The sequence below is a fragment of the Artemia sp. Qi Xiang Cuo genome, chromosome 9 (assembly GCF_049724085.1).
Source record: "Artemia sp. Qi Xiang Cuo chromosome 9, ASM4972408v1, whole genome shotgun sequence".
Taxonomy (NCBI): Eukaryota; Metazoa; Arthropoda; class Branchiopoda; order Anostraca; family Artemiidae; genus Artemia; species Artemia sp. Qi Xiang Cuo.
Genome location: NC_142802.1, coordinates 57519776 through 57545111, shown reverse-complemented (window position 1 = coordinate 57545111; position 25336 = coordinate 57519776). Strand labels below are relative to the sequence as shown.

Below are 25336 nucleotides of genomic sequence, written 5' to 3'. Positions count from 1 at the left end.
ATCAGTTCCCGGAATCAGCTACTTGTGCCTAGCCCTTTAACGATAAAACGGACGGAAAGATTTTTCACGTCATCTAAATTGTTCAAATATTTGTTGTTAGACAGCAGGCATTCTATAATGATTTTTAAAGCTTTGCCACATGTAACATGCGATGAACAAATTCTTCAGTTTTAAGACTAGTGACCAAAACCTTACAGTAACCATACCAGAGGTAACCTCTAGGATTAGTCTTGCGTCTATGCTGAAATTCTAGGTTATTGGGAAGTAGTTAAGCTAAGTGAATGAAACTCAGGAATAGGTCTTTCATCCATAGAAAATAATTATTTCTTCAGAATAGCCTATGCAGTGGCTGCATTCATGGTTTTGTCTTGAAGGCTGTTCCACTCTTTGCTTTGCTAGCTTCTGCGAGTGTTCTCTAGTGTTGTGTTGACCTTTATTTTTTGTGAGGAGGGTGTTATTTTGTTGACTATTATATTTGTAGGTCAGCCTCATATCACATCTGCAATATCTGAAGACAAGCATTGGTAGTTTTAGGTGCTTCAGTCTCTTATCATACAGCATATTTTGCAGACCCTGGATGCATTTTGTGGCACATCTTTGAACTCCTTCAGTTATTCTGGTGTCATGCTTGTAGGAAGGGGAGGTTAGACAGGTTTCAAAATCCAAGAACAGCCTTTACAATAGCCTTGTAAAGCCTCAGGAAGACATTTTGGGAGCAGCTAGTGATAGTGCATTTCAGCAGGCTTAGACTTGAGTTACGTTTCAACACTGCTTGTTGCCAATGCTCATGGAAATTTAGTTGCTCATCAACAAGTACTCCCAAGTCTCATTCTTCATGAATGGTTTGTAGCTGAATATTGGACTGCAACTTCTGGTCACATATGGTATACTGGTGGTGAGGATTGTCATTGCCAAAATAGAGGACACTGCATTTATTGATGTTAAACTCAAGCAGCCATTTGCTGATCCACTTCTGGATTCTCTAGAGGTCTAATTGCAGGCTTTGTTGAATGGCTGGTCTGAAAATCTTGGAGTCATCAGCATAAGGTATGATATCATTTGTGGCTTCCTTTGTCATACCTTTATGTAAATGAAGAAGAGGGTGGGGCCTAGGACAGTACCCTGAGGAACTCAACTGACAATGTCACATGTTTGGGAGAATACTTTATCACCTTTATTGATGAAATTTCAGATCTGCTGCTCTCAGTCTGTCAGTAAATTCATCACCCATTCTGCTACATCAGTGTGGATGCCAACTGCTGATAGTTTGGCCCTAAGGCAACTGTTGTTGGATGCTTTGGCTAGGTCAAGCAAAATAAGGTCAACAGGTACTCCCCTCTCCAGAAGGTTGGTGATGGTATTATAAGTTTCAAGTAAGTTAATAGGCTATTTGTGAATAGACACAAATATCTAAAAATGTGGTAGAAAAACTGGAAATGAAGATACAGGATCACAGAAGTGAAAATACAGGTTTGTATCTTCACAGAAGTGAAGATACAGGTTCTCCCCATGCAAAATGTGTTAACTCCATTTATTTTGCATATCATCAAGTTAGAATTGTTTTGTCAACATGTTTCCTTATGTTCTGCTAGTGTCCTAGGCTTACACCATGATTTGGGCCTTATACCTTGGCTCAATCCTGATTTATAAGATTTTGGAGATTTGTAGCCAAAATCTATTTTGAAACTTATGAAAAAGACTTGATATAGCTAAAAATTGTACAAAAATGGTATGAATTTCTTTTTCAGAACTAGATTCAATGAAAATGATACTGAGAACCTATGTTTAAGGTAAAACATTTTTTGTAGACTTGCCATCTATGCAATCTTTCAGGTAAATATGCAGTTTTTAACATAATTTACCTAGGAGGAAAAAGAATTACATCCTTGATGTTTTTTTTATGTTCTTTCATAATTCAATAACCACTTCTAGGGGATGATCACATTTTGAGCCCTTAACATTTCATTAGCCTAGTATTAATAGTAAGATTTTATTATGAAAACAAATTTGCATTAATCATCAGTAGCACAATTATAGTGCCCACCATTTCCCCATTTCCCCAAACACATCCAATAAAAATTTTGGAATAGCAATATTGTTCAGCATAGTCAATTTCCAGATAGAAATTATGTTTTTGAGCAGGACACTCCCCCACAACCCTCAGGGCAAGGGTTTTAAGTTATGCCTTGGGGGTGTATAAGAACAATATTGGTGCAATGTATTATTTATTATTTTTTCCTTTAGACCAGGGCACTTTGTATCAAAGAAGTTGTCATAGAAACTTCGAAAAGAACTCGATTCAATTGGAAATTGGAGTGGCTTGTGCCCTTTTTAATAGTCAAAAGTGGTTGGAAGGCAACTAACACCCCTTCCCTATCCACCATTTCCCAAAACACATCCAATCAAAATTTTGAGATAGCCATTTTGTTCAGCATAGCTGATTTCCAGATGGAAATTATGTTTTTGAGGAGGACACTCCCCCACAACCCTCAGGGCAAGGGTTGTAAGTTATGCCCTGGGGGCATATAAAGTTTTTATAGAAAGCATTGTCGTAGAAACTTTAAAAAGGGCTCATTCAATTGGAAATTGAAATGGCGAGTGCCCTTTTTAATAGTCGAAAGTGATTGGAAGGCAACTAACACCCCTTCCACGCCCACCATTTCCCCAAACACATCCAATCAAAATTTTGAGATAGCCATTTTGTTACACGCAGTTTAAAGTTCTGGAAATTATACCTTTGAGCAGGACACTCCCCCCACAATCTTCAGCGCAAGGGTTATAAGTTATGTCCTGGGGACATACCGTACAAGGTTTTTATTGAAATCTTTGTTATAGAAACTTGAAAAAGGACTCATTCAATTGGAAATTCAAAGGGCTAGTGCCCTTGTTAATAGTCAAAATTGATTAGAGGGCAACTAGCCCCCCTCGTATGCCAACCTTTTCCCCAAACACATCCAATCAAAATTTTTAGATAGCCATTTTATTCAACATAGTTGAAAGTTTCAGAAATTAGGTCTTTAAGGATGACAACCCCTCCCCCCACAGCCCTCAGGGCAAGGGTTGTAAGTTATGCCCTGGGGGGCATATAAAGTTTTATTGAAAGCAATGTTGTAGGAACTTCAAAAAGGGCTCATTCAATTGGAAATTGAAAGGGCTGATACCCTTTTTAATAGTCAAAAGTGATTGGAGGGCAACTAACCCCCTTCTCATGCCCACAATTTTCCCAAACACATCCAATCAAAATTTTTAGATAGTCATTTGTTTAACATAGATGAAAGTTCTGGAAATTAGGTCTTTGAGGATGACACTCCCCCTAGAGCCCTCAGGGCTAATGTTGTAAGTTATGCCCTGGGGGCATGTAAGGTTTTTAATAGAAAATGTTGTAGAAACATCAAAAAAGGCTCATTCAGTTGGAAATTGAAAGGGATAGTGCCCTTTTTAATAGGCTAGTCGAAACTGATTGGAGGGCAACTGACCTCCTTCTCACACCCACCATTTTCCCCAAACACATCCAATCAAAATTTTGAGATAGCCATTTTTTTAACATAGTTGAAAGTTTTGGATATTATGTCTTTGAAGATGATCAACTCCCCCCCCCCCACACACCCCTCAGTGCAAGGGATGTAAGTTATGCCCTGGGGCATATAAGGTTTTTATAGAGCATTGTAATAGAATCTTTGAAGGGCTAGTGCCCTTTTTCATAGGCAGCACACTAGTGCTGCCTAAGTAACGAACAATGTGGGCACAAGTTTTTTTTTTTTCTTGATACCGGGGCACTTCGTATCAAAGGAGTTGTTGTAGAAACTTCGAAAAGGGCTCATTCGATTGGAAATTGGAGTGGCTAGTGCCCTTTTTAATAGTCAAGAGTGATTGGAGGACACTCACCCACAACCCTTAGGGCAAGGGTTTTTAAGTTATGCCCTGGGGGCATATAAGGTTTTTATAGAAGGCATTGTCATAGAAACTTCAAAAAGGCTCATTCGATTGGAAATTAAAAGGGCTAGTGCCCTTTTTAATAGTCAAAAGTGATTGGATGGCAACTAATTTATTCAATGTAGTTGAAAGTTTTGGAAATTAGGTTTTAAGGATGACATAAGGTTTTTATAGAAGGCATTGTCATAGAAACTTCAAAACAGGCTCATTTGATTTGAAATTAAAAGGGCTAGTACCCTTTTTAATAGTCAAAAGTGATTGGATGGCAACTAACCCCCTTCTCACGCCCACCTTTTCCCCTAACACATCCAATCAAAAATTTTTGATAGCCATTTTATTCAACCTTGTTGAAAGTTTTGGAAATTAGGTTTTTAAGGATGACAACCCCTCTCCCCACAGCCCTCAGGGCAAGGGTTGTAAGTTGTGCCCTGGGGACATATAAAGTTTTTATTGAAAGCGTTGTTGTAGAAGCTTCAAAAGGACTCATTCAATTGAAAATTGAAAGGGCTAGTGCCTTTTTTAATAGTTGAAAGTAATTGGATAGTGACTAACGCCCCTCTCATGCCCACCATTTTCCAAAACACATCCAATCAAAACTTTGAGATATCCATTTTGTTCAACATAGTTGAACATTCTGGAAAATAGGTCTTTTAGGATGATAACCCCCTCAGAGCCCTCAGTGCAACGGTTGTAAGTTATGCCCTGGGGGCGTATAAGGTTTATATAGAAAGTTGTTGCATAAATCATAGGCAGCGTGATCGCACTGTCTAAGTAAAGAACGGGCACACTCGAGAACAAGACCAGAAACGGGGACTAAGTAAGGAGGAGGACACTCCCCCATAGTCCTCAGTGCAAGGGTTCTAAGTTATGCCCTGGGGGCATATAAGAACAATGTTGGCAAAATGCATTATTTATTAATTTTTTCCTTTAGAGCAGGGCACTTCGTGTCGAAGAAGTTGTTGTAGAAACTTCGAAAAACACTCATTCAATTGGAAATTGGAGTGGCTTGTGTCCTTTTTAATAGTCAAAAGTTATTGGAAGTTGATTTGCACTTTACTGAAAAAATATAAATGTTTCTACTTTTATAACTTTAATAAATTAAGATTTGATTACTAAAGTAAAGTGCAAGTTTTGTTCTGGCCTTGGGAAGGCATAGGGGTTTTGCACACAACTGATGCTAATTTCGGCTCGTTTTGAGTTTGACTTGGATATTTATTGTAATTTCTGTTCATTTTGGGTTTCATTTATTTATTGATGCTGATTTGTGGTAGTTTCATGCTTGGTAGATTATTTGATTTTGTTTTTGCTCATTTTTTGTTTAATGGAGTTCTTTACTTTTCTTTGAAAAAATTATTTTGTGGAAAAAGTTTTTTTTTAATTAAATTCTGTTTGTTTTATATTGGCATAGTTTTTTGAGGGAAAAAGAAAATAACACTTTAAATCTTTTTGTTTTTTAAGAATTTATAGTTTGGCATGCTATTTGTATGCTGGAGAAAAATTTTCAGCAATTTTTAACAACATACACCCTTTTAAAAATCTGGACACAAGTAGTACTGTTTAATTTAGTTTCATACCTCCTCAAGTTGTCCTGAAATGGAAAACTTTATATCATTCCCAAAAAAATCTATCTACTTTCTTTGATAGCTTGGATACACTTACACTATTTTGATTTGGTGAAATTTCAAGAGCAGAAGTAGCCCCGAAAGTTTGAACATAATACTATCACTCGTTCTTGGGATACTGCTGAGATGCCTGAGATACTGCTGAGATGCTGAGATACTGCTGAAGAAGATCAGCGTCCAGCCAGCAACTTGCAAAGTTTCTACCTCATGAATAGGTAGAATATCTTGTAAATAAAAATTGGAATTGAGGAAGATTAAAATCTATTCTATAAATCATATACAACAACTTTCTATGTAAACCTTATATGCCCCCAGGGCATAACTTACAACCCTTGCACAGAGGGCTCTGAGGGGGTTATCATCCTAAAAGACAAAATTTCCAGAACTTTCAACTACATTGAACAAAATGGATATCTCAAAATTTTAATTTGATGTGTTTGGGAAGATGGTGGACATGAGAGTTTGGGAATGAGTTTGGGAAGACGGGGCGTTAGTCGCTATCCAATCACTTTTAACTATAAAAAAAAGGTACTAGCTCTTTCAATTTCCAATTGAATGAGCCCTCTTGAAGTTTCTGTGACAATGCTTTCCACTTTACTTTATATGGTTTTTTTTCTTTTCTCCTCACTTATTATGTTGAATGAGATTCGAACCCCGTTGTTTAATAATATTATTAATGGTTTGGAATTTTAATAAATTACATGACATTTTCAGTTTGGATAAAATTAAGTCAAAGGTTATTGTTTAGCCGTTGTTGTTTTTTTGTTTTTTTTTTTTTTTTTTCTTGCATTGTGTTTATATTTTTGACATATTGTTTTATTTTTTTTTTCCTTCTCTGATTTGTTTTGTGTCGATTTTGTGATTCATACAAGGTCCTCTACAAGCTATGCTTCTTGGGACCTCTAGCGCTTAAGTGTATTTATGTATTTATTGTAGTAGTTAATAAATTGAATTGAATTGAATAAAAACTTTATATGCCCCAAGGGCATAACTTACAACCCTTGCCCTGAGGGCTGTGGGGGGAGGGGTTTTCATCCTTAAAGACCTAATTTGCAAAATTTTCATCTACATTTAATAAAATGGCTATCTCAAAATTTTGATTGGATGTGTTTGGGGGACTGTTGGGCGTGGGGCGGGGCTAGTTGCCCTCCAATCACTTTTGACTATTAAAAACGGCACTAGCCCTTTGAATTTCCAATCGAATGAGCCCCTTTTGAAGTTTCTACAACAACGCTCTATAAAAAACCTTATATGACCCCAGGGCATAACTTAAAACCCTTGCCCTGAGGGTTTTGGGGGAGTGTCCTCCTCAAAAATATATTTTCTATCTGGAAATCAACTACGCTGAACAAAATGGCTATCTCAAAATTTTTATTGCATGTGTTTGGGGGACTGATGGGGGGGCTAGTTGCCCTCCAATCACTTTTGACTATTAAAAAGGGCACTAGCCCTTTGAATTTCTAATCAAATGAGCCTTTTTTGAAGTTTCTACAACAATGCCTTCTATAAAAACCTTATATGCCCCCAGGGCATAACTTACAACTTTGCCCTGAGGGTTGTAGGGGAGTGTCCTCCTCAAAAACATATTTTCTATCTGGAAATCCGCTATACTGAACAAAATGGCTATCTCAAAATTTTGATTCAATGTGTTTGGGAGAATGATGGGCGTGGGGGGGGGGGTAGTTGCCCTCCAATCACTTTCGACTATTAAAAAGGGTACTAGCCCTTCGAATTTCCAATCGAATGAGCCTGTTTTGAAGTTTCTGCGATAACGCCTTGTATAAAAACCTTATCTGCCCCCAGGGCATAACTTAAAATCCTTGCCCTGAGGGTTCTGGGGGAGTAACCTCCTCAAAAATATATTTTCTATCTGGAAATCAACTACTCTGAACAAAATGGCCATCTCACAATTTTGATTGGATGTGTTTGGGGGAATGATGGGCGTGGGGAGGGGCTAGTTGCCCTCCAAACACTTTTGACTATTAAAAACGGCACTAGCCCTTTGAATTTCCAATCGAATGAGCCCCTTTTGAAGTTTTTACGACAACGCTCTATAAAAAACCTTATATGACCTCAGGGCATAACTTAAAACCCTTGCCCTGAGGGTTTTGGGGGAGTGTCCTCCTCAAAAATATATTTTCTATCTGGAAATCAACTACGCTGAACAAAATGGCTATCTCAAAATTGTTATTGCATGTGTTTGGGGGAATGATGGGGGGGCTAGTTGCCCTCCAATCACTTTTGACTATTAAAAACGGTACTAGCCCTTTGATTTTCAAATCCAATGAGACTATTTTGAAGTTTCTACGACAATGCCTTCTATAAAAACCTTATATGCCACCAGGGCATAACTTAAAACTCTTGCCCTAAGGGTTGTGGGGGAGTATCCTCCTCAAAAAGATATTTTCTATCTGGAAATCAGCTATGCTGAAAAAAATGGCTATCTCAAAATTTTGATTCAATGTGTTTGGGAGAATGATGGGCGTGGGGGGGGGGCTAGTTGCCCTCCAATCACTTTCGACTATTAAAAAGGGTACTAGCCCTTCGAATTTCCAATTGAATGAGCCTGTTTTGAAGTTTCTACGATAACGCCTTGTATAAAAACCTTATATGCCCCCAGGGCATAACTTAAAATCCTTGCCCTGAGGGTTGTGGGGGAGTAACCTCCTCAAAAATATATTTTCTATCTGGAAATCAACTACACTGAACAAAATGGCCACCTCAAAATTTTGATTGGATGTGTTTGGGGGAATGATGGGCGAGAGAGGGAGGCTAGTTGCCCTCAAATCACTTTCGACTATTAAAAAGGGCACTAGATCTTTGAATTTCGAATCAAATGAGCCCTTTTTCAAGTTTCTACGACAAAGATTTCAATAAAAACTTATATGCTCCCAGGGTATAATTTCCTGAACTTTAACTGCATGAAACAAAATGGCTATCTCAAAATTTTGATTGGATGTGTTTGGAGAAATGGTGGGCGTGGAAGGGGTGTTAGTTGCCCTCCAATTAATTTTGACTATTAAAAAGGGCACTACCCCTTTCAATTCCCAATCGAATGAGTCCTTTTTGAAGTTTCTACGACAACGCTTTCTATAAAAAAACTTATATGCCCTCAGGGCATAACTGACAACCCTTGCCCTGAAGTTTTTGAGGGGGTTGTCATCCTCAAAGACCTAATTTCCAGAACTTTCAACTACGTTGAACAAAATGGCTATCTCAAAATTTTGATTGCATGTGTTTTGTGAAAAGGTAGGCATGAGAGGGGGGTTAGTTACCATCCAATCACTTTCGACTATAAAAAAGGGCACTAGCACTTTGAATTTCCAATCGAATGATCCTTTCTTGAAGTTTCTACGACAACGCCTTCTATAAAAACGTTATATGCCCCCAGGGCATAATTTAAAACCCTTGCCCTGATGGTTTTAGGGGAGTGTCCTCCTCAAAAACATATTTCCTATCTGGAAATCAACTATGCTAAACAAAATGGCTATCTCAAAATTTTGATTGGATGTGTTTGGGGGAATGATTGCATGGGGGGCTAGTTGCCCTCCAATCACTTTCGACTGTTAAAAAGGGCACTAGCCCTTTGAATTTCCAATCGAATTAGCCGTTTTTGAATTTTCTAAGACAACGCCTTCTATAAAAACCTTATATGCCCCAGGGCATAACTTAAAACCCTTGCCCCAAGGGTTGTGGGGGAGTGTCCTCCTCAAAAAGATATTTTCTATCTGGAAATCAACTATGCTGAACAAAATGGCTATCTCAAAATTTTGATTGGATGTGTTTAGGGGAATGATGGGCTTGGGGGGGGGGTAGTTGCCCTCCAATCACTTTCGAATATTAAAAAGGGCACTAGCCCTTTGGATTTACAATCGAATGAGTCTTTTTTGAAGTTTCTACGACAATGCCTTCTATAAAAACCTTATATGCCCCCAGGGCATAACTTAAAACCCTTGCCCCGAGGGCTGTGGGGGAGTGTCCTCCTCAAAAACATATTTTCTATCTGGAAATCAACTATGCTGAACAAAATGGCTATCTCCAAACTTTCATTGGATGTGTTTGGGGAAATGATGTTTGTGGGGGGGCCTAGTTGCCGTCCAATCCCTTTCGACTATTAGAAAGGGCACTAGCCACTCCAATTTCCAATCGAATGAGCTCTTTTCGAAGTTTCTGCGACAACTCCTTTGATACGAAGTGCCTGTCGAAGAAAAACACATTATGGCCACATCGTTCTTTACTTAGGCAGCGCTAGCGCGCTGCCTAAGATAAGCATCAATGCAAAGACTTTGGACAAAAGAGGTGTAAATGACACCTCTTTAATGGTAGTAAGTGACAACATTGTATCTATAGATGTGGCAAACCTCAACCAAATCAAAGGAACCAGATACAACACTGTATATCTTGACCTCTCACGTATTTGGCAAACGCATTAATTGACAAGATTCAGATCGAGTAGAAACGGGCGTTTTGGAACATAAAAAACAGAGGTTCATTTGATAAAATATTTTGAACGAGCTCCATGGTTGAATTTAACTTTAAACAAAAATATATGACACTAATACTCACCAGGAGTATATCCACAATTGTATATAACGTAAAATAAAGATTTTACTAAAGTAAAATAAATTGACTTAGGTATAGAGTAAGGAATTAAATTTTTCAACCGTTTCATAATACCAATGCCGCATGTTGTTTTTGCATGAACAACATTGATGTGATCCTTTCATGAAAGATGTTTGTCAATAACTATACCAAGATAACGAATACTTCTCACTCTTTCAATAGACAATAAAACATCTTCTAGCATGACACAAATGTTAGTTAGTTCTAAAAATCTGCACCCAACACTAAAATAAATAATAAGCTTAGTTGTTTTCTTATTAAGCACAAGTTTAATGTCATCAATCCATTTCGAAATGCGATGGTATGTATGGGTAATATTTATATGAAGGTCATTTAAAGATTTACCGTACACAGAAGCAGCTGTGTCATCAGCAAACTGTGTATCTAGAGAAGACGAAGCTGTAGCACAACGCATATCATTAATATAAAGAAGAAAGAAAAGAGGGCCCATAATTGAAACCTGAGGGACACCAAGCAATGGCGATAGTGGAAGGAAAGAAGAAGCAGAATTATTAATTGAAGTAACTTGTGTTCTCCCAGGAAGATACGATTTTACTAAAGCCAATATTTTCCCACGAATCTCCAAATTCTTAAGCTTTGGAGATAAAATCAAATTAGAAATTGAGTCCAACGCTTTTTGAATGTACAGGAACAGGTTTGCATAACTTTTTCCTTTGTCAAGACAATCACTCAGAAAACCGGGTAATCAAACAGTTCGTGGTAATGAACTGTAAGTAAGGAGCGACCCGGTTCAATGGTAACCAAAACTCTAAAAAATGGAATTTTGATACCATTAGATACATCAAAAGAATCAGATTTTAATTCTGATTTCAAATATATGAGTTTCATCAAGTTTAATCTTATTCATCAAAAGTTACGCGCCTGAGAAAATTTGGCTGATTTTCGAAAAAAGGGGGAAAGACCCCCTAAAAGTTATAGAACCTTAATGAAAATCACACCATCATATTCAGCGTATCAGAGAACCCTACTGTAGAGGTTTCAAGCTCCCATCTACAAAAAGGTGGAATTTTCCATTTTTTGCCAGAAGAAAGATCACGGATGCCTGTTTATTTTTTTTTTTTTTTATTTTTTTTTCTAAGGGTAATCGTATTGACCCATCGGTCCTAGAATATCGTAGGAGGGCTCAGTGGAACGGAAATTAAAAGTTCTAGTACCCTTTTTAAGTGACCAAAAAAATGGAGGGCAACTAGGCCCCCTCTCACGCTCATTTGTTTCTCAAAGTCACCCAATTAAAATTTTTAGATAGCCATTTTGTTCAGCATAGTCAAAAATCTAATAAATATGTCTTTTAGGATGACTTAATACCCCACAGTTCCCAGGGGAAGGGCTGCAAGTTATGAACTTTGCCCATTGCTTACATATTGTATTGGTTAGATAAAAGTATACAGACATTTTCAGGAAGGATTTTTTGCTGGAGGGGGGATGGCCTGGAGGAGGGAGCTACTCGGGAGAATGTTTCCATGGAGGATTTTTTCTTGGGTTAAATGACGTCTCTATGAAGGGGGCACCGGATTTCCCAGTATTATTTAAAAAACGATAAGAAATTAAATTAAAAAAACAAACAAGTTTTTTCAACTGAAAGTAAGAAGCAACATTAGAACTTAAAACGAACAGAAATTATTACGTATATGAGGGTGTTCTCCCCCAAGTCAATACCTCGCTCTTTACGCTACAGTTTTTTTTTTTTTTAGTGCTTTCAAAAGAACTATCTATTCTAATTAATAGGGCTTTGTGATTCAGGGGTGTTTTAATTAAACAAAATTTTAACTTTCAAAGTAAAGAGAGTGGTATTGAATAAGGGGAGAACCCCCTCATATGCGTAATAATATATACGTAATAAAAAAAAACAATAAAAAAAACAAGCAACATGGCTCAATAGTAATCGAAACTTTCAAAAACTGAATTTTGATGCCAATAAATGTGTCAAAAGAATGGGCTTATAATGCTGACTCTAAATATACAAATTTTATTATGTTTAGTATTACTCATCAAAGTCTACGATCGTGAGAAAATTTACAAGATTTTTCAAAGAGGGGGGGAAACATCCCCTATAAGTGAAAGAATTTTTTTGAAAATCACACCGTCAGATTCAGGGTATCAAAAAACCCTATTACATAGGTTTCAAGCTCATATCTGCAAAAATCTGCAACTTCGTATTTTTTGCCAGAAGAAAAATATACGAATATATAAATTCGTTACGTAAGTTAATTTGTAAATTACGTCAGAACCGAATTTAGAGACAGCCATTTAACAAAAGAAAAGTACAATTTTTATGCAAATTTTGTTTACTTATTTAATGACGGTGAGCCAAAATAAAAGCTGCATTAACTAAAAAACGATCAGAAATTAAATAAAAAAAACAAGTTTTTTAAACTGAAAGTAAGGAGCGACATTAAAACTTAAAACGAACAGAAATTATTCTGTATATGAAAGGGGCTGTCCCCTCCTCAACGCCTCGCTCTTTACGCTAAAGTTTGACTTTGCCACAACTCTATTTTTTAAAACAATAAAAACTTTAGCGTAAAGAGCGAGGCGTTGAGGAGGGGACAGCCCCTTTCATATACGGAATAATTTCTGTTCGTTTTAAGTTTTAATGTCGCTCCTTACTTTCAGTTTAAAAAACTTGTTTTTTTTTTATTTAATAATGATCATAGGATGACCGCTTCCATGTCCCTTTCGGAAACCAAATTGAAGTTTTGAAAACAATTTTGATTTTTCAAATATTTACCCCTCTCATTATATAATACTCTTTCTTACAATCGTAGAAAACGCAAACAGTATTTAAATTAGGCAGTAATTAGACGGATTATTATGATCATCCCCTTTATAAAAGAAGATGGAAAAACTTGTGTCTGAATATTAAATTTATTATATGGGCATATACAGGGGTAATGCCAGACATAACCACTTTCACAAGATTAGAAAAAGAACCCTCTAATGCATCAGAATTGCCACGTTTCATAAGTGTAACGATGTTCATCATCCCGGATTCTGTGACTGGAGACAGGAGCATCGAAGTCAAGGTAGTAGAAGTAGTAGAATATGGATCTTTTCTCATGGACTACATAAACTTTAATACAGAGTCAGCGCCTTGTTGGACTTTGTCATTCGGGATGCTCCCCAGAAAGGGTATATAAATGTTGGTTTCTTCATCACGGCGTCTATTACGCCCACGACTCTGACTATTCAAGTGTTCTTTTGGATTAAGCCCCCCCCCCACAAAAAAAAAAAATTTAATAAATTGATGTATACGTGTTATTTTGTAGGCATCCTACTAATACTGGCTATGGTCTAACGGTGGTGGCAGGTACAATGGAAATCATAATCTGACAATGGTGATGATAGATTTGTGTGTTTTTTTTTCACCAATAATAACAAAATGTTTATTTAAAACATCGGCGATTCTTTTTCTTCATGTACCGTAAACCTATTTTGGCCATTCATTTCACTCAGTTGTGAAGACTTCTTATGTTTCACAACTAACAAATTAATTAATCTCCATGTTTTTTATTGGCTACCTTGTGATTGCAAAACTGAGCCTCAGAATACATCTTATTTGTATTCCGAGTCAGTTTTGATAATGTGCTTTTATAATTACTAAAATTTGATATTTTTTTTTTCTCCTGATTTGGTTCTGTAACATATTTTTTCTCTTTTTCTCAGATGCAGAAATAGTTTGAGCTTTGATCTTTCTATATCAAAACTATTTATATTATGTCTTAAGTTCAGCAGAAAGACCTTTTTGTACAAATAAATGTTCGGTAATAACAAGCAAAAGGCCCAAAAAATAGTAGGCTATAGTATTTTTTTCTTAACTTCTGCCTTAGATTTATATCAAATGGAAGCAAAGCAAAGTTCATTCTCTTGTCTTCTTTTTGTTCTCATCAGACTTCTCAAATCTTTTCAATAATTCTTTGTTTTCAATAATGTTGTCAATCATTTCTTTTGTATGATTATTTGTTATTTTATTTAGAAGTGGAACTCACCTGATTTTCTTAGCCACTTAATTCATGAGAGTGTTTATTTTATTGTGAAATTTGTTGCTAATATACATCTACAATATGTAGATATTGTAGATGATATATCGATGAAAAGAGACCAAGAATTGTAATTTTACAAAACGAAAGTATGTGCACACGTTTTTTTTTTTTCTTTTTTTTTCAATGAAAAGATGCACTATTATTGTGCTTGAAAAAAAAGAAGCAAAAATCTTTCTTAGTAACAATATTCACCGGGGTGAGTTAAGAGTACGCTGGGCTAATCCCAGTCACAATACACCTATAGGGCCGTATTTAGCGAAAAGGGGGTATCTCTATTATCTCTTTTCCGGGTTATGCCTCACTTGTAGGTGAGGTGAGGCTTGTCATCTGAATCATTAATTATTTTCCTTAGCAGTAAAAGCTACCTTTAATTGCCTTTTTTCATTGCAAGGAATGAAATAACAAATAAATAAAATAACCAAGCGCATCAGGTTCGAACCCCAAGAGAAATAAGGAACTATTATCGAAAAGACATAATTTGTCATACATGAGAATACAACAGACATTTTTGTTGAGTAGTTTTAGGGATAGACAGAAAGTAGGTGTAAGAGGATTGATTTATCATACATTTTTGACACCTTGGCACCCCCTCTTCAGCATTTCTTGGCATCTCTTATTATAGCATGATGTGACCTCAGGATATTGACTGTTCACGTTATTGTGCCAGGTTCTCTGATTTCCATTTAATACAATCTTTTTTAACCTAAAATTTGATAAAGTAATGACAAAAATTACTAAAAATTAAAGCTGTGGGGATTATTAGGAATTATTTACTGCTCCTTTTTTGTAGGCTATGCATATGAAGAGCATGCTTGTTTAAAAAAAAGGCAAACTATTCTATCTGGCAAAATGTATATAGTTTTGTTCGCTAAGTAAAAGTTCTGGGACCAACACAATTCACGTGCTGTTGTTTAGTCTTTTCATGTGAACATTTTTTTTATCGTTGTTCTTTTTGTTCATGTGAATAGTTGTATCAATTTAGAAAATATCAAAGAAAACACATAATTTAAAAAATATGTTATAAATAAATATTGCAATGTCTTGCAATGTATTGCAAAGTCACCAAAGTAGATAATCTGTAGGTTGAGATTGAGTAAGAGTGTTTGGTCTTATACCTTTTATCTGTCACATTTATTCTAATAAAACATGTCTACTTTCAGCAACAGAAAGCAAGTTACGGATTGTACACGTGGCCCTGTGCATCAGTTTTGGCCTGGTATATCTGGTGTAATAAGGAAGCTTTTGTGTCCAAGACTGTTTTAGAGATAGGAGCAGGTACCTGTCTTCCTGGTATTGTTGCCGCAAAGATTGGTGCTAAAGTGACTGTCTCCGATAGCATTAAACTGCCTCATTGCCTAAAGCTATGTCAAAATAATATCAACGCTAATGATCTACAAGATAAGGTATGTTTAATGAATGGCATTACCGGTTAAACAGAATATAAATGTAAAAAGGGTTGGCCCTAAAAGGGGAGGACTTCACCTGTATCAGTCATTGGTTTTGGTCTTAACCATAATCCAGGCAATTAGTTCATTTATGTTCAGTTAGTTGTCACCACAGTTTATATAATTACCCAGTATGATCTTTCCCTATCTCACCCATTATAAAAACCCGGACCAAGGTGCGAGTGCTCCAGAGAGCGTTTTTGCAGATAGAAACATAGGGGGCATCAGATCTTTTCACCGGTAGACAAGTCAGACTGTGATCTAATCGGAAACAAGTGGAAACCCGCTATTACGAATAATGCACTTTGTTGGAAACAATCGGAAACAGACTAACCCGCTAATGCAGAAAGAAGTGGGAGGAGCTTTTTGTTCGCACCGAGAACGAAGACCAGAAATGATCTGCGATAAGCTTACTGGATAATTATATGAACTGTGGTTGTCACCCTCCCTCCCTCCTCTGGGGAGATTTTTAAACTCCCAGTAAAAAAAAAGTTTGGCTTTGGGAATGCCCATTTTCGGTCCTAAATCTCAGTCAAATACAAACCAAGCTGTTCAGATTAAACCAGATTTAGACTTCCTTAGGTTTTGTTAGGGATGATATTATTCCAAAAGGGACTGAACCAATAGTTGGTTCTTATTACCCTTGTCTGAAAGTGTGTTTACACTGGTATTTAATTTGGATATGTACTGATTAGGTCCTCCAGATTAAGTAAGAGCCAAAAGCGAGAGACAATGGTTATGTCCACTTGGGCACCCTAAGTTCCATACTCTCTTCATCTAAGGAAAGCTAGGTTAGAAATGCTTGTGTGCAGGAGAGGTATGCTGTGCCTCCTTATTTCAAAAAATGCAGCAACAAACCGTTGAACTGAAAACATTTCCCAAAAAGAGACTCCCCATTCAGATTCAATCCGTCTCGGGCTGCTTCTCAGTACTTTCCCACCTTGTCCCCCGTTCGCAACTTTACATCCAGATACGAAACAACTTTTCTCTCCTAAAATGCTGAACAAAATTAACAATACATTCCGTTCGTTTCTCTCTTTTTATTACTTTTATAGGCGTTGCCTATTTTTTGTATAAGTTCGCTCGTTTTCCTTCCTTTTTATGTTTTCATGACCTTTCTAATTTTTTATATATTTTAATGAGTTTTACTTATTTTTAATCTTTTGACAAGATGTGCATAGACTGTGTGTGAGTGAAAAAAACCCATAAAATTTCGAAACAAATGGGAAAAGCAACTAGAATTCAAATAACAGGAGCCCAGAATACCTCTGTTCAAGCAATAGTATCCTGGACAGCGAAAAAATCTGATTAAAAAAGAAAGTTTACTGTTTCTGTTTTTCGGAAAAAAAAACAGACAAAAATGTCAGGATGAAAACAGATAGCCTATTTCTGTAATTTATTCTATTTTCGTAAAATAAACAAGAGCTTTTTTTAAAAGAAAAAAGCTGCTATTTTCCTGCTTCCTGCATCAAATTTAGAAAATAGGATCTACAGATCTATTAAATCCTTAAATGCTTTTCTGCAGATAAAGAAGCTGACGAACTGGTCTCTTTGTGAGGACTTAGTCCTGTGCAAAGCGGGGACCAAAAAAACAAGCAAAGGGGGTGAAGGGGAAATTAAAAGCTGGAAATATAATCGTTTCGTACTAAACAAGGATTCAGAAAAAGGTGATGAAATCTAAGTTTTTCAAACTTTTATGGATCTTATTTCTGTTTTCTTGAACAAGAATTAAGCTAAAATATAAGGCGTACTGGAGAATAACTGTTCAAATGCTTTCTAAAAAGGATTTTCAAAAACAAAACGTCTTCGAATATTTGGCTGCAAAGTATGTCCTGCATTTGGTAGTTTTAGGTAATCAAACACGGCCCTGAAAAACTGTTCTCCCTATAGATCTCTTTCGCTCTTGAGTCTAATGAGTAAAAAGTTTTGTTTCGTTTTTTTTTCTAAGACCAAGGTGGAAACATCTTTATATGAAGTAGGTGTCTAAAAACGTGAAAGCTGCTTCAGTCTATATGTGAAATGAAAGCCTTTTAAAATAATTCCAGTAGTTAAATTGCTTTACAGTCCGTTTTATCAACTACGTTGATCTCATGCTCAGAAGCACTATTTAGTGGGATCAATGGGGGAGCGGTTGCCCCCTCCCTAGATTTGGAATTTAACTTGTTGTATTTCCATTTCAGAAGAAAAAACTCATTTGCTTCTAAATTTCAATATCTATGTTCAACCTTCGGGTCTCTGATCTTCATATTGTTTATTGTCGGTCATGAATCTAGACTAAAAACATTATACAGTAGTCCCGTTTTTTAGTAAATGGAAAAACTGATTTTATTTAGTTACTAAAATGCACTAGATATAGAAATTTCCTTTAAAATGATTCCTTAAACAGTTCTCTACAATGTCCCAGTGCCCCTCTAGCAGTAAAGAAGGAAAAACGGAAAAAAGAGACATCAGTGCTTCCCATGCAAAAAAAAAAGAAAAATGATTCCCTTTGTTGTTCAATCCAGGGGACTTTGTTTCCTTAATAGGGTTTTCTGCCAAGTCAATTCCAATGGTGTATTTTTCATTTTGATACGATTTGGTTTCAAGATAATTAGTTTTGGATAACTATTGGCCGAGATTCGTCTTTACTATGTTGCAGCTATTGATTCAAGCAATATCAACGTGCTAAAATCTTGCATCTTCTGACGAAAAACAACTTTAGCGAAAATCTGATTGATCTAATCTTACTTCATAAGATGTTTTTTTTTTCTTTGCTAACATCTTTCTTCATTCTACTGTGATCAGTGGTCTAAGGACTTGGATGAGTTAGTCATAAATGTTCGCTCTTCAGTGTTCTATTTGGCAGTGAGCTCTAAGAACCTAGCACTTTGATGAAGCAAACAAAATAATCTTAGCGTAAGAAGTAAGATCTTAGCACTTTGATGAGTCAAAAAACCTTAGTTGCATTACCTGGTAAGGTTAGATTTGTCACTTGGCATTAGTTAACTCGAAAAACTAGTTAACCCGGTTATTAAAAGGCGGGCTATTTTTCTCTCCAGAAATAAAGGATAAAGTGATTGTCTTTCGAAAATATGTGGCACAAGTGAACCAATGGAATCAAAACACACTTTTTAACGAATAACTCCGCCCTTTTAAAACCTGATTGGCTCCTTTGTGATAAATATTAAGCCAGTAAAAAAGCAGAAGATTTTTGAACCGTAAGTTTTTACAAGTTAACTCTCCGTTTTTCTGTGGTTTTGGTTTGGTTGTAGATTGGTTATGGCTTCTCTGTAGTTTTTTTTTCTTTTAGGTGTCTGTAATTGGACTGACTTGGGGACTTTTTCACAGTGAAATATTTGGCTTGAAACAGCTGGATTTTATTTTTGGTTCAGATTGTTTTTACGATCCAGAAGTGTTTGAGAAAATACTTGTAACAGTCAGTATTTTTTAATCGTTTTTATGAATATTAGCTTAATTTAAGCCATCGTGTGATCTTCCCTAAGGGCAGGGTGAGAAAATGGAAAAGGGAATTTTTAGGCACAACTGCTTCAAGGGGGTTTTCATTGTGCCCCTGGTTCTAGCTTCTTGTCTATCAACGTTATAAAAAGGTATTTAAACCATTGCTAGCTAACCCCCAGGCCACACGAATTTTTTTTTAGGATGACCAACTCGCCTTTAAAAAAATGATAGAAATAGAACTAAAACAAGTAAGAACAGATGACAATAGAATTTATTTTGGTGAAAGAACATCGAAAGAAATTAGACAAATTCTCCACCCTTTCAGGGTTTTGAACGTAAGAATTCATTTGAAACGAGGGGAGCGAGTGAATTTCGTCACAACTCTAAAAAGATGCAAATTTACTTGGAAATATTAGGCAAAACGTGTCTAACCCCCCTTTCCATTTCCCACGTACCTGTCTTTTTATTGCATAAACTAATAAAACTTTCTACAAAATAAGTTTTTCAAAGAAAAGTAAAGAACTCCATTGAACCAAAAATGAGCAAAAATAAAATCAAATAATCTACCAAGCGTGAAACTACCACAGTCAGGATCGATAAATAAAGGAAACCAAAAACGAACAGAAATTACAATAAATAACTGAGTCAAACTCAAAACGAGCAGAAATTAACATGAGTAGGACTCAAAACCCCTATGCCTTCCCAAGGCCAGAACATAATTTGCACTTTACTGAAAAAATATAAATGTTTTTACTTTTATAACTTTAATAAATCAAATAATATTAACATTTTGATTACTAAATATCAGTATATGTATATTAAACTGACAATGCACATTCATTTGTATTTTTTTCAGTAAAGTGCAAATTATGTTCTGGCCTTTGGAAGGCATAGGGGTTTTGAGTCCTACTCATGTTAATTTCTGCTCGTTTTGAGTTTGACTCAGTTATTTATTGTAATTTCTGTTCGTTTTTGGTTTCCTTTATTTATTGATGCTGATTTGTGGTAGTTTCAAGAATGGTAGATTATTTGATTTTATTTTTGCTCATTTTTGGTTCAATAGACTTCTTTACTTTTCTTTGAAAAACTTATTTTGTGGAAAAAGTTTTTTTAATTAATTTCTGTTCGTTTTATATTGACATGGTCTTTTCAGGGAAAAAGAAAATCTTTTCTTTTTTTAGACTTTATATTTTGGCCTGCTATTTGTATGCTGGAGAAAACTTTTCAGCAATTTTTAACAACATAAACCCTTTTATAAATTTGGACACAAATAGTAGTGTTTAATTTAGTATTATACATCCTCTAGTTGACCTGAAATAGAAAACTTGATACCATTCGCAAAAAAATCAGTTTACTCTCTTTGATAGCTTGGATACACTTACGCTATTTTGATTTGGTTAAATTTTAAGAGAAGAAGTAGCCCCGAAAGTTCGAACATAATACCCTCAGTCGTTCTTGGGATACTGCTGAGATGCTTTATTGGTAATTAGCATTAACACTTTGCATTTTGGTTTAATCTTAAGGCAACATTTAGTTTTTAAACATAATGAGCAAATGGGTGGGTGGGCGTGGAAGGGGGATCAGTTGCCCTCCAATCACTTTCATATATAAAAAAGGGCACCTAGCCCTTTCTATTTTCAATCGAATGAGCCATTCTCGAAGTTTCTACGACAACTACTTCGATACGAAGTGCCCTGGTCTAAAAAAAAAAAAAGAAATAATACTTTGTACCCACATCGCTCTTTACTATAAAAATGTCAAGCCTTCCAATCACTTTCGACAATTAAAAAGGGCGCTAGCCCTTTCAATTTCCAATTGAAAGGATGTCTTTGGGGAAATGGTGGGCGTGAGAGGGGCGTTAGTTGCTCTCCAATCACTTTCAACTATTAAAAAAGGCACTAGCCCTTTCAATTTCCAATCGAATGAGCCATTTTGAATTTTCTACCACAACGCTTTCTATAAAAACCTTAGGTGCCCCCGGGGCATAACCAACAAACCTTGCCCTGCTGGCTAGAGGGGGGGGGGTGTCATCCTCAAAGACCTAACTTCCATTACTTTCAACTTCGTTGAACAAAATGGCTATTTCAATATTTTGATTGTATTTCTTTGGGGAAATCAAGGGCGTGAGAGGGGCGTTACTTGCCCTACAATAGCTTTATAATAACACATAGGGCACTAGCACTTTCCATTTCCATTCAAATAAACCCTTTTTGTAGTTTCTACGACAACACTTTCTATAAACCTTATATGCCCCCACGACATAACTTACCACCCTTGCCCTGAGGGCTCTGAGGCGGTTATTATCCTTAAAGGCCAAATTTCCAAAACATTTTACTACATTGAAGAAAATGTCTATCTCAAAATTTTGATTGGATATGTTTGGATAATAGGTGGTCATGAGAGGGGGGTTGGTTGCCCTCCAATCACTTTCGACTATTAAAAAGGGCATTAGCCCTTTCAATTTTAAACTGAATGAGCCCTTTTCGAAGTTTCTACGACAACGCTTTCTATAAAGACCTTATACGTCCCCAGGGCAAAACTTACAACCCTTGCCCTGAGGGCTGTGAGGGGAATGTCATCCTCAAAGACATAATTTCCGGACCTTTCAACTACTTTGAACAAAAATGGCTATCTCAAAATTTTCATTGGATGTTTTTGGGTAAATGGTGGGCGTGAGAGGGGGGTTACTTGCCCTCAAATCACTTTTGAATATTAAAAGCGCACTAGCCGTTTCAATTTCCAATTGAATGAGCCTTTCTTGAAGTTTTTACGACAAAGCTTTCTTTAAAAAAACCTTACATGCCCCCAGGGAATAACTTACAACCCTTGCCCTGAGGGCTGTGGGGGAGTGTCATCCTCAAAAACATAATTTCCGGAATTTTAAATGCGTCGAAGAAAATGGCTATCTGAAAACTTTTATTGGATGTGTATTGGGGAAATGGTGGTTGTGAGAGGGGGTTTAGTTATCCTTCAATCACTTTCGACTATTAAAAAGGGCACAAGGCCTTCCAGTTTCCAGTCGATTGAGCCTTTCTTGAAGTTTCTACAACAACACGCTCTATAGAAACCCTATATGCCCCCAGGGCATAACTTACAACCCTTGCCCTGAGGGCTGTGGGGGTTTTTCATCCTCAGAGACCTATTTTCCAGAACTTAAAACTACGTTGAACAAAATGGCTATCTAAAAATTTTGATTGGATGTGTTTGGGGGAAAGGTCGGCGTGAGAATGGGGTTAGTTGCCCAGCTTGCCTTCCAATCACTTTCGACTATTAAAAAGGTCACTAGCCATTTCAATTTCCAATCAAATTAGCCCTTTTTGAAGTTTCTGCGACAACGCTTTCTATAAAAAACCTTATATGGCCCCAGGGCATAACTTACAGCCCTTGCCCTGAGGGATGTGTGTGTGGGGGGGGGGGGGATTGTCATCCTCAAAGACTTAGTTTCCAGAACTTCCAACTACGTTGAACAAAATGGCCATCTCAGCATTTTGATTGTATGTGTTTGGGGAAAAGGTGGGCATGAGAGGGGGTTTGTTGCCCAGCTTGCCCTCTATTCACTTTCGACTATTAAAAAGGGCACTAGCCCTTTGAATTTCCAATCGAATGAGCCCTTTTTGAATTTTCTACGACAAAGCTTTCTATAAAAAATGTATATGCCCCCAAGGCACAACTTACAACCCTTGCCCTGACGGCTGTGGGGGGAGTGTCCTCATCTAAAACATAATTTCTATCTGGAAATCAACTACTCAAATTTTGAGTAGTTGATTATTATCTACTTACAAAATTATCTCAAAATTTTGATTGGATGTGTTAGGGGAAATGGTGGGCGTGGAAGGGGTGTTAGTTGCCTTCTAATCACTTTGGGCTATTAAAAAAGACACAAGCCCTTCCAATTTCCAATCGAATGAGTCCTTTTCGAATTTTCTACTAAAACTTCTTCGATACGAAGTGCACTGGTATGGAAAAAAAAAATAATAATACATTGTGCCAACATCGTTCTTTACTTAGGCAGCGCAAATCTTTTTATCAGAATCGTTTTATCATAACCTAATCTTTTTATCATAGGCAGCGCTATTGCACTGCCTATGGTAAAACTTGTAATAAATTTGTTAATTATTAACGACATGCTCAATGAATTAATATCTACTACTACGATTAACAACTCACTGCCATGCCTAAGGCAAACACAGCTGTGCATGCTCCTCCTCCTTACTATCTGGCCAAGCTTTCCTCTTTACACTCTCCCAAGAAGGTCTATTTTTCTTTAAATCTCAATTATGAGTGAGGGGGAGGGAGTGACGTTACTTTAAGTTGACTACTTGTTTTATGTATTCAAACAATTATTTGAAGAAAAAACACGAAACTCTTTATGTAAACTTATGGAACGTTGCATAGACATTGTAGCTCCATAATGCAATCATATTTTTGGTTTTGCCATATAAAAAATAATCTTCCTTAAACCAGGAATCCAGTCAGAAGCCAGGGTCATTTTTAAATCCATCCAAAATCCTCGCTGTATTTGCCAAACTGAAGAATTTACTCCCGATTGCGCTAACCATTTTATACCAGGTAGATTTTACTCAAAATTAAAAATCAGTAACGGTTGGGCAGTTTGACAATTTTGGTTGTCCCATGTTCTGTATAGCAAAAACAGGGTGACAAATTGCAAAATACAGAGTGCGGCAGAAGTAATGCCTGCTTTTGCTTTATTTTTATTAAACAAAAACTAAATGTCAGAGTTTAACAACTGCTGTCTATCATACTCTCGATTGATATCGATTTTTTTATCGATTCTTCAAGCACCGTCTTATCGGAACGGCGTAACTCTTGTATCACAATAAACTAAATGGCACATTTAACGGGATTCAATTTATGATAAGCACGATTCGACTAGCGGTATCAATCATCAGCGGTATCATTCGACTAGCTGTATCAAATATCACGATAAGCGGTATCAATTCGACTACCAACTATTTAGAATTTATAAAATAAAAAAAATAAAAAAAAAAAAATAAAAAATAAATCCTGGTAATATGTGGAAAGATCATATATTAAAATGGATGTTTTAGTTGTTTACTCGTGGATTAAGTAAAGGAATGTCTGTATTGGCTTTGATGGTTACCACCCCTAGTGATTTATCACTATTTCTAGTGATTTTTTATATTGCCTAAACAAAAAAATTACTAAATCAACCAAAAATAACTAAAAACCAGTAATTTCTTTTTTCAACGGGTGGCAACCCTGGTACCTGATCCTTGCTCGTTGGTGTCTGTTTGTATTGCATTTTGAACCTTATTCGTTAATCTTAGTAAATTTGGGAAATTTGGAATGTTTGTAAAAATATTGGTTAATATGAATCTTCTTTGTGAACTTAAATATTTGGTATATGTACAAGAAAATGCTGTGATGGGTCTTTAGCGGTGAGATATGTATAACAGAAAAGGTCGAGGCTTTGTGTATAAAGTTCTTTGCTTAGTTTCCTTGTACTATGGCTTATATCAAGAAAAGAAAATTAAAATACATTTACTTGAATGAAGTAAAATGTCTTTATCATGCTAGTTTTCCAATCATCAATCAATCAATTGGTTTTTTTTTAAATGAAAATAGAAATAAATAAACATAGTTGTACTTCTCTCTGCAAAAATTGCACGTCGAATCCCTTAAACTTAACAATTACTCTTAATCACGCGTTATGGCTCTCGCTTCACTCTTCAACACAACCACATCCCTAGTCACAAATTGAAGTTATCAAGTATTTTGCAATAGGTTGCATCAAGACATGGCTAATTGTAGACAGAGAAAAGCCAAGACAGATAGTCCAAGTAATTGAGAGGCAAATGTTTAAATGACTGGGGCACGGGTAAATGGCAGGATAGCAATCGCGGGGTCATAGCAATTCTTACAATTCAACAATTAATTTAACTAGTCTTTCTATAATTATACTAATTATACTAGTTTTAAAGTATCTCAAGTATTGTAATTCCAGTTTCACTATTTACAGGTTGCTTATTTGCTCGAAGAAAACCCAACGGCGAAATTTATATTTTCCTACCAAGAGCGTAGCGCAGACTGGTCAATCAAGTCCATTTTGCTGAAGTGGGGTCTGAAGTGCAAGCTAATCAACACAGAAAATTTGGACGACAGATGTTTAGAAAATTTTAGCGATTTTCTAAATGGTCATATTATCAATCTTTACGAGATAACTAAAAGCTGA

The 25336-nt window shown here is 36.3% G+C and overlaps 1 protein-coding gene across 2 annotated transcripts; it reads left to right on the top strand.

The window, feature by feature from the left end:
* Positions 1-66: 66 nt before the first annotated feature.
* LOC148948865 (histone-arginine methyltransferase METTL23) lies at positions 67-25336 on the top strand. Of its 2 annotated transcripts, XM_089094113.1 has the most exons (4): positions 67-211; positions 15400-15642; positions 18974-19099; positions 25124-25336. In XM_089094113.1, the coding sequence occupies exons 1-4, from the start codon at positions 152-154 to the stop codon at positions 25334-25336; spliced, it is 642 nt and encodes a 213-aa protein (XP_088950239.1). In that variant the 5' UTR covers positions 67-151. The 2 variants fall into 2 exon arrangements, with proteins under 2 accessions (XP_088950239.1, XP_088950240.1); XM_089094114.1 differs by lacking the exon at positions 18974-19099.